This window comes from Cebus imitator, unplaced genomic scaffold (assembly GCF_001604975.1).
Source record: "Cebus imitator isolate Cc_AM_T3 unplaced genomic scaffold, Cebus_imitator-1.0 Scaffold477, whole genome shotgun sequence".
Lineage (NCBI taxonomy): Eukaryota > Metazoa > Chordata > Mammalia > Primates > Cebidae > Cebus > Cebus imitator.
This window is the reverse complement of record NW_016107792.1, coordinates 202,534-216,814: the sequence shown is the minus strand read 5'-3', so window position 1 is coordinate 216,814 and position 14,281 is coordinate 202,534. Positions and strand designations below refer to the sequence as shown.

Genomic DNA, 14,281 nt, shown 5'->3' with positions numbered 1-14,281 from the left:
GTTTCCAAAGGAAAAAAGTGAAAGCCTGACCTTTCCCCCATTCATGGTTATCCTTTTGACCACCTAGTTACTGCATAAAATACTTCATTGATAAGCATATTTGTGACTTCAGGTAAAATTACCATGTACATCCCAAAATATTTTTGATCTGTGTTCAAAAGCGTTTTTTTTAACCTTTGTTTGTATTGAAGAATATTTTGAATATCTCTGCGATGACGTCATCTCCATTCGATGAAATAGAATACTTTGACCTCTTTTTGTAATCAAGAGCAAAATATATTGAAATTGTCTTACTGGTTGCCAGAAATCCATATTGTGTGCCTCTTTAATTAATGGTTTCAACTGGAGGTATGCATGAGAATCACCTGGAGAGCTTTTTTTGAAATATCACTTCTCCAGATGCTGCTTCAGGATGTTCAGGATGTGGTCTGTGAGTATTTGGAAAAAAGAAAAAAAAAAAAAAAAAAACTCTCCAGGTCCGTCTGACTCAGATTTGGGTTAAGAACCATTGCTAGAAATTCACTCTTCAATAGCATGATTAGAAATCTATAGAGTGCTGTGTCTCACGCAGGTAATTCCAGCACTTTGGGAGGTTGAGGCAGAATTGCATGAGCCCAGGAGTTTGAGACCAGCCTGGGTAACATAATGAGACCTTATTTCTACAAATAATTTTTTCTAATTAGCCCAGCATGGTGATGCACCCTGTGGTCCTGGCTACTTGATAGGCTGAGGTGGGAGGATCGCTTGAGCCCATGAAGTCCAGGCTGCAATGAGCTGTGATCACGCCATTGCCCTCCAGCCTGGGAGACAGAAGAAGACTGTCTCAAACATACAAACTTAATAACCTCACTTGGTGAAACTGTTATGTTTTAACAAATGTTTTCTGAACATCTATTAAGTATCGGTCACTATACTAGTTACTGCAGGGGAATTTAAAAATGGTTGCTATCCAGCCTATGAATTGAAGAAGGTTATGTTCCTGCAAAGTGTGTAATAAAATTCCAGGAACAAAATACCAGGCAGAGCATAGATGTTTCCTGAAAGAGGTATAATGTGATGCTGGATTTCAGGAAAGGATAGTTCACATCTGTGTTGAAGTATCCCGGATGCGTTCATGATAAAGTATGATGTGATTTATCTGAAAGGAGTATAAGAATCAAAAAAGGAGGGGTATTGTGGGTGAAGAGTCCTGCTTTGGCCATGTGGTTCTGAGTAGGTTATAATGAATTAGAAGGAATTAACGATAAATGCAGACATAGAAACGTAGGTCAAGATCATGTGGTAGAAGACCTGTAATGACAGACTGGGGATTATGGATTGAATCCCATTGAAATTTTGAAACCTTTGAGAAACTTTTTGACTCTGAGTCAGGTACATTTTGGCATGACCAAAGGTGTGGGAAAATGTCTGTAGGATGAACTGGAATCAGACAGCTACAAAAGTGCAAGGACTAGTTGGAAGTTGTGGAGGCCATTAAGAGAATAATGAAAACCTATATTTGGTTGGTAGCAAAGGTAAGAAATAATAAAACCGTTTTTAGGAATGCCATCTAAAGTACACTCTGAAGATGCATAGAGCTTTGCAATTTACAAAGTACTTTCTTACATATTTTTCCATTTGAACCTTGCAAAAATCTTAATAGGCCTGCATAACTTATGGTCTTTGTGCTTTTGTGGATAAATGGATTGAAGTTAAGTTTCTTGCCCAAGTTTACCTAGGTGACGGCTTCAGAATGTGGAGCCTTCAGATTTCACATTTCTGAGTTTTCATTTCTCCATATCACATGAAGTTCGATAGTATAACAGCTACATTATTTTCATTGAAGATGAATGTAAAACCCAATTCTCAGATTCTAAATGTAGGTGACAAAGGAGCATGTATCGTGTTATTGGTGGGAATAGGAGAATAAGGAGTTGCTAACTTGTCAGTTTGGGGGGATAGAGGGGTTGATATAATGGACTTAGATATTGAAAGGGTGAATTTAAAATTCTAATGTTAGCTTTTCTTTAGTTTTGATGAAGAGACTCCCAAATATAAACCTAGCAGATAGTTACAACCCAGACAATACTGAAATCTGTGACTACTTCATGCCAGAGGAATGAAAATATTTCAGATTGCACCAACCTGAATCTATTGTGCCTTGTTATGTAAGGTTTAGTTCATGCTTTCTAAGACACAGATGTTTCTAAGACCTCCCTGTGTTTTTACTGTGGTTCCCTTTTTCTGAAAATCAGATACAGTATTTCTTCTTATATTCAGAAGTCCAGAATCTTTTCTTGAAAGCACAAACTCTTAACCTTTAGCACTTGATGCTATTATAGATACAACCTGAGATAATTTAAACAAAAATATGTTTAGCTATTTATTCATCTTATAGTCAAATCATTGCCTGGAATGGAAAATTTTATGGTTGTTTATGGCAGAAACAAAGACCTGTAGCATATTGTCACTGCCAAAAAAAAAAAAAATTAGCATTGATAAATACTCAGGTATGTTTCAGTGCTGCTTTTACTTATTTTTAATTTGTTAGGACTGGATGCTTCTCCAGTATCCTGGCAATACTTTATGTATCTCCTCATGTACCCTAAATATTACTTTATGGCCTAAAGTTTGGTTTTCTGCTCCCTAAATCAAGAGTTTTGTCTTTTCTTTTAAAGTTTAGTCTCTGGAGTTCAACTATGGTATTCTTAGCTCCAGCCTGCAGGTGCACATAGTTTTAGATACTCATAATTTTTAATTTGTGTCAACATATGAGAGAAGGAAAATAAAGTCCTCAAATAGTTTTATTTAAAATATATAGGGAATTTTATATTTCCATGATCTAAGTAATTGCCTCAATTATCCCACATCATTACAAAGGGAAGCCATACATTTTTTGTGGCATAAGATCTTTCAAAATATTTTAAATCATTTTTGCATTATCATTTTAACCAGATAATATAGTCTACATTAAGATTTATGCTACTGAAAATTAGAATATATTAATGTAAAGCAAACATCAGATAAAATCTTTGGCATTTTACAGACTTTGACATCATCAAAGAAATTTAAGAGACTAACCCATTTCCTTCTACTTATTGAATCTATTTCATGTTCATTTTTAATGGTGATAATAACATTATTTGGCATTAAAATTCGGGAAGAGGAAATAGCAAATGCTTTCTGACTAACAAGTAAGGTCATAAAAGGGTTTGCATTTTTTTCAGTATCATAATTCTATGATTAATATTTATGATACAATGTTCTTTAAGAATATCAAAGTGAGGTTTTAGATTTTCAGTTAAATTGTGTATTTAGTTAAATACAAATTAAATAGTATTGTGTGTGCTATGCTATAGAGTGTTTTAGAATTATTTAGACAACGTTTTCCTTCAGAAACCAAATATTCTAAATTTCTATATTGATGCATACATGGAATAAAATATTATAAACATAAAAAATGTTTATGGATCGTGCTACTTATATTGCTGCTTTTGCTTGTATTACACTATGATTACAACTCTAGGATAGAGATGCAAACTTGTTAACTTACAATTTTTGAGTTTACATTGTGTTGTGCATAGAACAAAATAAACATAGCAGACAAGAGAAGACATTTCTGATGTGGCATTCTTCCTATGGCTTATGTTTTAAATGAATTCATAGTGGGATTCTTGTTTAGATCTGTAGAAAAATATCCTTATATTTAAGTCTTCACACATTGACAATGCCTCTTTGAAGTCGTTATTATCTAATCATTTCCCTAGCGTTATGTTTCCTAAAGGTAAAGAATATGACATACACAGAAAGAATCTACTATATCGTAGAGTCTACCTTATCTTATTATATCTACTTTAGAGCGCAAACTAGTTCTGAATATATTGTAGTAGAGACTAAATAAATCAAGCCATTGGAGTACATGTATTAAAATGTAAATTTTAACCTCTATAATTAATTTCAGCATATATTAATATTAGGGCTACATTATTTTCTAAGATAATACTTTTTTTCAAAGAAACCAAAACAAAATTTTGTTATTCCCTAATAAATTATATCAACTTTTAAAAAGTGAATAGGAAAATGTATTTTATGGTTTTGAGGGAGTGAAAAAATTATTAGAAAGCCTACTAAGTGACCCAAAGTCAGTAGAACCCAAAGGTAGAACAAACAACCAGGCATTATTTTTGCAGGACTGCAATGATATTTCTTTTATTTTAATAGAATATTCAAAGATTTTTATAATGTATTTTAGGAACAAGTTACCTACTATGCATATTTAAAAGGAAGAGTTTCCACATACAGATATTACCAACGAAGCAGCAGCTCACTCTGCTTTTTAATCCTTAGATTTAATGTCTCTGGGGGACTCAGTCATTCTGAAATTTTACTTCATAGTTTCCGGGAGCCTCATTTGGTTAAAAAAGTATATAATGTATGTAGACTTCTAACAAAAAAAGTCTTTTATGAGGTGAATTGTAGTATTTTTATATATTAATGCTTGAGAACATTTGTGTTGTTAAAACGATTTTCGTAAAAAAAACATATAAGGAATTATTAAAGCTTCTCACAAAATCTGAGAAGTTTGTTTCACCATAAATAGTTTAAGAAAGTAATTTTAGGCTTTAGGCTTGGCATGGGACAGGGACGCCTGTAGTCCAAGCACTTTGGGAAGCCAAGGTGGGCGATCTCTTGAGCCCAGGAGTTCAATACCAGCCTGGCTGACATGGCAAAACCCCATCTCTAAAAAAAAGACAAAAAATTAGCTAGGTATGGTGGTATGCACTTGTGGACCTAGCTACTTGGGAGGCTGAAATGAGAGGATCCCTTGAACTGGAGAGTTGGAGGCTGCAGTGAGCCAAGATCATGCCAAGCATTCCAGCCTGGGCAAGAGAGGGAGACCCTGTCTCAAAAATAAGAAAATAAAAGAAATTTTAATTTTGAGAGGTGAAAAGAGTAATAATGTAAAAATCCAAAGAGAGCTTTATAAGTGCTGAATGGTTATAAGTAGTTATTACTTTTAAGTTAGTATTAAAATAAGTACACAATCCCCCACTGGCTGAAAATTCTTCCAAATCTGAAAGGACTGATTTGCCAAATAAAATCTATGTTGAGGATTACAGTACACTGTCAGCTCTAAATTCAAAATTTCACCAAGGTGGTGGGGTGGTCTTTTAAAATTTTATAGTGTACATTTTTTGACTATCCCTTACCTATACAGCACAAAATAAAATTAAAATTTGTGAATTGCTTGATTTATTTGAGTGAGGCAAATATTCTAGGCAATTTGGTAGAACTGGGATGAGTGATTTTGGGACTCGAATTATCTAAATTGTTTCCACATATTGATTGATTGAAAATGACACTAGGAATAATTTATATAACTTTGTACTGGGTAGACATACGTTTTTGGGGTTTCCAAGTCTATTAAATCTAAAACCCTGACATGATCGAAGGATGTACTCCAGAATGCTTTTCCCCTCATAGGTTTGAAAGAATTTCAATAGCAAATTTACTTCAGTCTCCTCCTCTTTGTGACTTAGCTTTTGCAGTTGATCCCTGTTGCCCTTTTTTGGAGTCCCTCACTCTGTCAGGAAGATAATGAACAGTATGGAGACCAGTGGCCAGAGAAAGCATGAAAACTGGTAGCCAGCTCCACAAGCAAGAATGGCAAGGGAGCTAGAACACTTTTGAGGCCTGTTGGCAACTCTGGCACGACTATGGGAAGTGGTGTCCCGAAATACAGAGTGGAGATGATATGCTAGAGGCAAAGAAGGGACTGTTTGCCATTGAAAAGACCCTACCCTTTGGTAGCAGTGGACTGTAGAGTACAACTTACCAACGTTTGCTACTTCAGGCTGGGGGTTTTGTGTTACATACGTATATACAGGAGAGAGAGGGAATGAGTATGTGCTACTCCTGGCAGGTTTTTTTTTCTTTGTGCTTTCTTATCAAAATATGAACCTTAGTTCAAAAAGTTATTGACTCCCTATGGCTTAATCTCTGTAAAAATTGAGAGAAATTGAGATGAAATTATTATCTTTCAGTGACATATGGTGGCAGTGATGGCTGACAGAAAAAACAAAGCTAGCAATATAAAATCAAATCTAGGGAGATGATTATGTTGAACTTAGGCAAATTTGAGTGAAAAAAGTTAAAGTAAAAAGTACTAATCTATATTTAGCACTGTCCCAGAATTATTCCAGTATGTAAATGAGTAGGCTGTAAAAGTATATGCTACAGAAAGTAAAATTTTTTGAACTACAAATTTAATTTGTTTTGCCTACTTATGAATGAAGTATATGTGTATATTTATTCCTGAATAAAGGTATCTGTTATTAGTATGTGAGAAATTAAGTGATTACCTTGAATTGCAATTATTTAGCCACAGACCAATGACATAAAAAGAAAAAGACACAAGAATACGGATTTAGTAGCTCTGTTGTTTTTAATCTCAGTCTTTGTTCAGCATTGAATTTCTTGTCATTTTATAATCTATTTTTTTTGTTTTGCTTATAATAATGGTAATTATTGTTATTACTGTCATTAATTCCCATTACCTTGGAAAAAAAAATACAACTTACTGGCTTATGATTTAAACTTTTGAAACATGATACTGAGTCATACAGACTTCCTTTTCTAGAGATTAGCATTCAAGCTAAAAATGGAATTCAATCATATACAGAGAAAAAGTATGTGACAAGAATGACATAAATATTTTAAAATCCATGAAACTGGACAAGATTTTAACCTCAGACATGATCACAGTAAAGTTTCTAATTTATATAATTCTAGATAAGTATCCAAGGTCATAACTGGATAAAGAAACTCCATTCTACTTTTTAATGGATTAATTTGTGAAACTATTGCTAGATAAAAGTTATTTCCTATTAAGAATTTTTTATCTTAACTATCACATGCTTTCTATTTGTATAGGCAAATTTTAAATTGAATGGGGAGCTTTTGTTTGACAATACGCTGGTACATTCAGCTTGTTAGAAGCAATAGAAACAGAATTAAAGATATTTATATTTTAAAAGTTATACCTTATGTCAAGTTAAAATTTAAATTATGTCTAATAGATACACATGCAATTTAAATGAACTAAAATTATGAATATACTTTAAAATATGTCTATATCTTGTTTTTTAAAAATAATTTGGCATAACTAAGTAGGCATAAAACTTTTTCTTAAATGTGATAAATCACTATATATAACATATCCTTAACTATGGCACATACACTTGCTATACCAATGTAAACCACAATAAAAATATCTTCATCTTAGAAAATACAGTTTGTTCTAGTCTTTGTGTATCTTTCTATGGATATAAGAAAGAGACGAACATCAAATTAATAGAATATTCAATAATCATAATAGATGAAATTTAAACATAGTAAAATTTAGGATTATAGAAATGTAATATTATTTTACACACACATACATACCCAGCAGGGCATAGAACTTATTATATATATGAATAAAAAGATATTTATATCATTTGAAAATTCTATCTGTATTAGAAATGGATTAATGAGCAGGTGTGGATAAGACTGATAAAATTAGCCTAGCTCTGATGAACTTTTAATTTCTGAGAGTGATTTTATTTCTTTCTTTCTTGGAGATCCAGACTACTATTGTAATCCACATAGGGAGCAAAGAAAATGTAAACCTCGGCTGGGCAAGGTGGCTCACATCTGTAATCCCAGCACTTTGGGAGGCCGAGACGGGTGGATCACGAGGTCAGGAGTTCAATCAAACCATCCTGGCCGACATGGTGAAGCCCCATCTCTACTAAAAATACAAAAATTAGATGGGTGTGGTGGCGTACGCCTGTAGTTCCAGCTACTTGGGAGGCTGAGGCAGGATAATTGCTTGAACCCAGGAGGTGAAGGGTGCAGTGAGCCCAGATTGCCCCATTGCACTCCAGCCTGGTGACAGAGGGAGACTCCTTCTCATTAAAAAAAAAAAGAAAGAAAGAAAATGTATAAACCTCTTGAAATGATTTAAAATTTCAACAAACTGGATATAAATGATCACTTCTACATTGAAAATATTGATATATATCTTATATATAATAATTTATACTGTTAACAGTAAAAACATGAATCAGGACCTTATGAAGAAAAAATTATTTTGGTCAAAATATGCTTATAATTTGTGTTTACTGGGGCAATTAATTAAAAATCATGCTAGTTCTGCAGATTTAGACATGGATCAGCTCATAATCTAGGAATGCTGAAAGCTCATATTTATTACCTTTGTAATAAACTAAATTATCAGGATTTGAAGAAGTTAAAAGGATAAAAAGTCTTGATCTTGTTGATGTTTTAACCACTTTAAGTATCAGTGAAGGCTGTTGATGTTGTCATGTAAAAAAATCATTCTTAGATGCTGAAAAGTTTGTCCAACACTACCTAGAACAAAAGCAAAGGAAGTTAGCAAAATCAGGGAGAGCTAATAAATTGTTATCTGGACCTGTGAAGATGGCTTTTTGCGGTGATAGTAGGAAAGCACAAGTCTCATGGTGTATTTTATTTGTAATCATGGAATGAAAGACTTGGTTCAGGTCACCTCTGAAACACTGTGCTGCTCTCTGCCCACAAATACAGGTTTAAAATTAAAAATGACTGACACCCATGCATTTAATTAAGGTATCCATAACTACATTTCATTCAAAAAGGTCTTTCGTTTTGTTGAGTACTCCATTTTCAAACTCGCTATTTTGAAAAATCTTGATGTGCATTCCAGGACTTGAACAGATTTGCAAGACAGGAAAACATGGGAAGTCACTGCACTGTAGTACAAATGAGAGACAAAAACTGAGGGTGCTGTTCCCATAAGAAAGATCATGCTAGCTTTTGTTCCAAAATCTCTTCAGCATCCAAATTAGAGAAATTGTCTTTCATATACAATTTGTTTACAAATCCTCATATGAGATATCTATCCTTTGATACATACCTGAAACGTGTCACACTGTGGTATACTCCAAAAGAGAGATGTGCCTTGTGAGTTAAACATAACCTGCATGAGAGCGATACAAGCCACATGTGTATGTAACTCCAAAATATTGTGATACAACACACATCCATTTAGAAACCTATTACTTCTTTACATATTATTTTGATTATAGCTTGTTTATTGACAAAATGTATAAGTTCTGGAATTATAGTCTTCATAATTAGATTGTATTCTAAAAGTGTATTTTTGATAAATTAGATGCCTTTCATAGAATCAAATGAATTCTCTGGGTTGATGTTTGAAATAGAAAGTAGGCATTACCTCCAGTTTTGAGGTAAAGACTTAAGGACCCCAAGGATGACTGACTGGCTCAAGACAGCATGGTGGTAGAGAAACAGATGAGATGGGTTAGGTGTGTATTTGCCATTTGTCCACATTATATGCAAAACAAGATAAATGTCAGGAAAATAAGCATTATCTATTGAAAGGCGGCCTTCAGGAAAATATTCAGATGTGCCAAAAAAAGGCAATATTCTCTTTTTTATATAACTTTGTTGTAACTATGTGGAGGCATTTTCATGGGAAATCATAGTTGTCTGCATTACTTCCAGAGTTGTTTTAAGCTGATAGAGAAGGTTAATATATTTATTATGATTGGCCCCTGTGCCATTCTTTTTGGCTGAATATAGTTGATGTGAGGCAAAGTTTTTAATATCACTGGCAAGGTAAGATCACAGCATGACTGTGCTATTGCCCTAAGTATGTTTGCAACATTCAGCTGTGCCAATTGTGTAGCAGGTATGGAGGCGGATGCTGGGAATCCTGAGATGAAATTATCACCTTTCTTGCCTTCAAAACATAGGTGAAGAAAGGCAATACATGAATAGAATGGGTTTAACACAATATAGGAAGTGTGATGAGAGATACTGGTTATTTGTTTGCTTGTTTTATGTTTTTGAGAGCAACAAAGAAGAGAATGAAGCAGAAAAGCCTTCTTGGAGGAGACCATAGCTGAGCTGTAGAGTAAAAGATAAGTGATATAGGGGAGTAATACACTAAAAGTAGGGGAGAATGGATAAGTTTATAGACTGCCCTACAGGTTTCAGGTATAAATGTGACTATGCATAAGACCATTTTCCCACTATTAATGAAGCATAGAAATGATCATAATAAACAGATTTTATTCAACAGTTTAATCACTTAAGGACTTTTAAAGCCAAATTACTAGCTATAGTAGTAATCAATTTGCTCAAAATGCCTCTTGAATTCATTCCCTCAGACTTTAAATAACACATATATGTAATAAAAGGTAAGGGAAAAAATCGAGATGTAAACAGACACAAGCCAGATAAATGGCACTGGAGTAAACTTTATTTTGTAAATGCAGTCAGAGAGCTTGGGACTTATAGAGTAATTATTTTAGTTCGAATTAAATTAACAGGAAATAGCAAAACAGTATTATTGAATCACAAGGAAATTATTGGTTGTGATTTATTATCAAAGTATTTTTCACCATCAAAGTTTCTCAAGATAGTGACAGTTGTTTCAATATTACAGTATTGAGCATCATGAACAGATAAAATTATAATGCACATTGTATTTTTTTTAATCTTAGCAAAATCTAAGAATAGTTGATGATAGGGTAAAAGATAATAAAAATTAGTGAAAAATACCTTTAATGTTCTCTTTAGAGTACTTATCTGTGATTTATAATACAGTGTTTGAAGTCAGACAGGTTATAAAGGTTGAAAATTATTAAAAATATCCATGTATTAAAAGAGATCTGTAACAAAATTGGCCTGAGAATCTATCCACTTATCTACCCCAATTCTTCAGATATATTCTTGAGACAAAACATCTTATATCTAGGGTTGGCTATTTTATTGTTATCTCCATATATTGCCTTATGTTTATGACTTTTGGCAAATCCTCACTTCTGGATCATCTACTTCTCTAGATGCCGAATGGATACAACAATATATTTTCTTAGTCTTACAGAAATGTTGTGTTGGAGGCTAAAATGCAATATGTGATCAACATACTTTCTCCTCTGCAATACATGGATAGCATTGCATTTACATGACATGTCAATTACAGTGCTTTATTCAAAATAATCATCTTGAACAAGATTTAGAAAGCAGGACTAACATTTTATTCATCGTTGTATTCCTGTATGTCCTATCTTCTTCTGAAAAGGATCCAAGAAAACTTTTAGAGATTCTTGTACTATGACAGTAAACTAACCTGGCTGGGGACATTGAAACCAAGGGATAATAATAGGGTGAGAAATCTGAAAAGTCTGCAGGGGACAGCATGTCACAAAGACATGTCTTGCTAGAGACTTTAGCTGTAAGCTCTCTAACCACCAATGCAGAGGAGAAAGCTCTCTCCCTTTCATGATAAACAGGGTCCTTTCAGAGCAGAAAGCTTAAGTGGGCAGCAAACAAGATTCCTAGTCCTGATACCAAAGAGATTGTCCTATACCTGTTGTTCATTCCTCAATTCTGTGGAGACTTACAAATTTAACTAGAACAAAAGAGAACCAAATATCAAAGAACTGCTTCTTTTAAAGTTTCCCAATAACTTCAACACAGGCATATCAATGTATAGTTTGGTAACCTTGACCATTGCAATTGGGTCTAGGTTTGTTATTCTGTCAGACTGACTTTATCCAGATGGATGAGAAATTGGATTTACTTGAGACCAGTGAATTATCACTTCTTTCTGCAATGTTTTTGATAAGGATTGTGTGGCAGGAATTTAAATGTTAACAATTAAGAGTGGAACATTGGATTGAAATAATTAGCCAAGCATGGGTAAGTTTGGCACAATCAGAAAATGATCATAAAGGCTTAAGTGATGCAGGCATTTTTAAGGCCCTTATATTAGGTTCCTACCACTGCTGTGGTGAGCCCTGTTTATATAAGACGCCTGTATAACCATTGATATCAAAAGGTTGTGTTCAAAGTGCTCTAATAGAACCTTTTATCTCAGTGGTTACTAAGATACCTGAAACTTGCATAAGAATGGAGGAGGATGGGTACTAAACAAAACCTTCCTAACTCAGAGAATTTTAAGATTGCAGTGAAATAAATCATGACTATAAGCTTACACTTTTGAAGGTCAAAGATAATTATTCTATTTGTTCTGATTAAACCAGTGTTACCAGATTTCATACGAATTGTACTACTACAAAATTATTATATAACACTAAAGTACTATTTTGTGATTTTTTTCCTGGGTAACTTGAAAGCAAGTTCTAGAAGTCCGGGTTCATAAATAGGAATATGTCACAGCCTACAATTCTGTTTGCTTTTCACATATTCATACTAATCTGCTTCTGAAATTTAAATCTAGAAGAGGTCAAGGTGATACAGATATAAAGAGTAATGTTTCACATAAAATACCATGATATATTAATATATACAAGGGATTCTAGGGAGAATAGAGGACTGGATACTTAAGTGAGTTTTATCTCAAATAAGTTCTTTAAAAACATTTCTTTTTACTGTAAAAACTCTACTAAAATCAATGGCAGCTAGCTTTTTTACCCCGCCATATCCTGTCTTTCACAATCAGTATTTTCATTGGTTAAACACAGCTTGTGTATTGCTTGTTACTGATTGCCAGGTCCACGAAAGTTTCATGGATTTTAAGCGATTCACGGCTAAATATTAAATTGGATGGGATTTTAGGGAACATTCATTTTTATGGCGTGGAATAGCTTGCATTTGCCAAACAAATTGGCAGAACTTGAATTCTATTATACAAATGGCTACTGTGACATCTCTTATGTTTGTTATACTACTTTAGCTCCTACAACCTGTATCTTTTTCTAACATACTACATTTCACTGTTGCACTGAATACCAGTATTTTGTACTTACTTCTCAGCAGTACGTGTTCAACTTAGCACTGGCCATTAAATTAACTCAAGGGAGTAGAACAAGAGTCTGCTCTAAACTGCCGATTGCTTAGCATGTTTTTTGCAGTTGCACAGGTCAATCTCAGTTGATAAAAGCTTTTTAGTGAGAACTAATACATGTTTACTCAATCCTTACCTGTCCTCACCTAAACTAAGAATGCACTTGAGAAGGTAGTGATGATCACTTTAAGGTGAAGAAATCTGAATTAACATGTTGGTATTGATAAAATATTTATTAACTATTAATATAGAAAAGAAAGTTTAGTGACTAATATCCATGTTAATGTATTATGCTTTTTAAAAATAGCATCCTAGTATACTCTGGCCATAGGAAAGTTTGAAGATTTTTTAAATATTATATTTTAAAAATAGATATCCATTGATATGGACAATAATAATTTATTAGCATAATTTCTAACTTTCATCCTGATTAATCAGTTGAATAACAGATGATTTAACTGTTTTGAGATATCAGTTATTAAAACTAGTATACCTGTTTGAAATGTTAATACTGGTGGAATAAACATTTGAATATTAAGAAAATATAATTGTCCAGTATACATAATTTTAGATTAATGAACAATGTAATTATGTATTAGTCCTTTTAAATATCTTATAAGTTATTGTTATATTCATAATAATATCAAGTATTTTTTTTATAATGATTAAACCTTTCTAAAAACTTTAAAATACAATTGACAAATATATGAAAGCTAATATTCTGTACTTTTTTCCTTTAATTTTAGTCATGATTTCATTGGGGAATTTACAACAAGCTATAGGGAACTTTCTAGAGGCCAGTCACAATTCAATGTATATGAGGTAAGAGGCATTTTATTTTACAGTTGTTTTTTTCTAGAATAAATAAATCTTTGCTTTAAAAGTATGGATTCTGCAAAATGTAATTGCCAAGGGTTAACTAAGTGCCAGTGTGTGTAAGAATCTTTGAAGTTGTTGAGCATATTTAGATTCAATGATATTACTTCTTCAAATCACATTTAAATGTCTTTGATTTTAAATTCTTATGTATAAAGCATTTTGCTTTAAAAATATGGATATAAGTTCATTGTTTCTTAAGCTTCAGCCTTTATGTTTTGCCTTTCTACCAACCTCGTCTTCCACCCCTTCCTAATAAAGAAGAAAATTAGGCATTTAATTGTGTCAATGTGTCATTATAAAATGAGCTGTGGTCTGCATATATATCTGAGCACCTTCACTACTGTTTAGGTGGAGACTGAAGGAAATGACAAGGTAATATGCAGTCATTAAATAAATCCAAGTTGTTAAAGCAGACACATTATAGTTATTTTCGCCTAAAACCACCGTGCCAGTTAATCACCAGATATTTGTTGAGCATATAGTATGTTCTAGCACTGTTATTCCTTGAGGTATAGTATCTGTACATTTCCTCATAATTTT

The 14,281-nt window shown here is 33.2% G+C and overlaps 1 protein-coding gene across 1 annotated transcript in view; it reads left to right on the top strand.

Moving 5' to 3' along the window:
- CPNE8 (copine 8) overlaps positions 1 to 14,281 on the top strand; it is a 253,176-nt gene that overhangs the window by 165,626 nt on the left and 73,269 nt on the right. Inside the window, exon 11 of the mRNA XM_017512747.2 lies at positions 13,609 to 13,684. Coding sequence (XP_017368236.1) covers positions 13,609 to 13,684 — 76 coding nt within the window. The remainder of the gene's footprint in view (positions 1 to 13,608; positions 13,685 to 14,281) is intronic.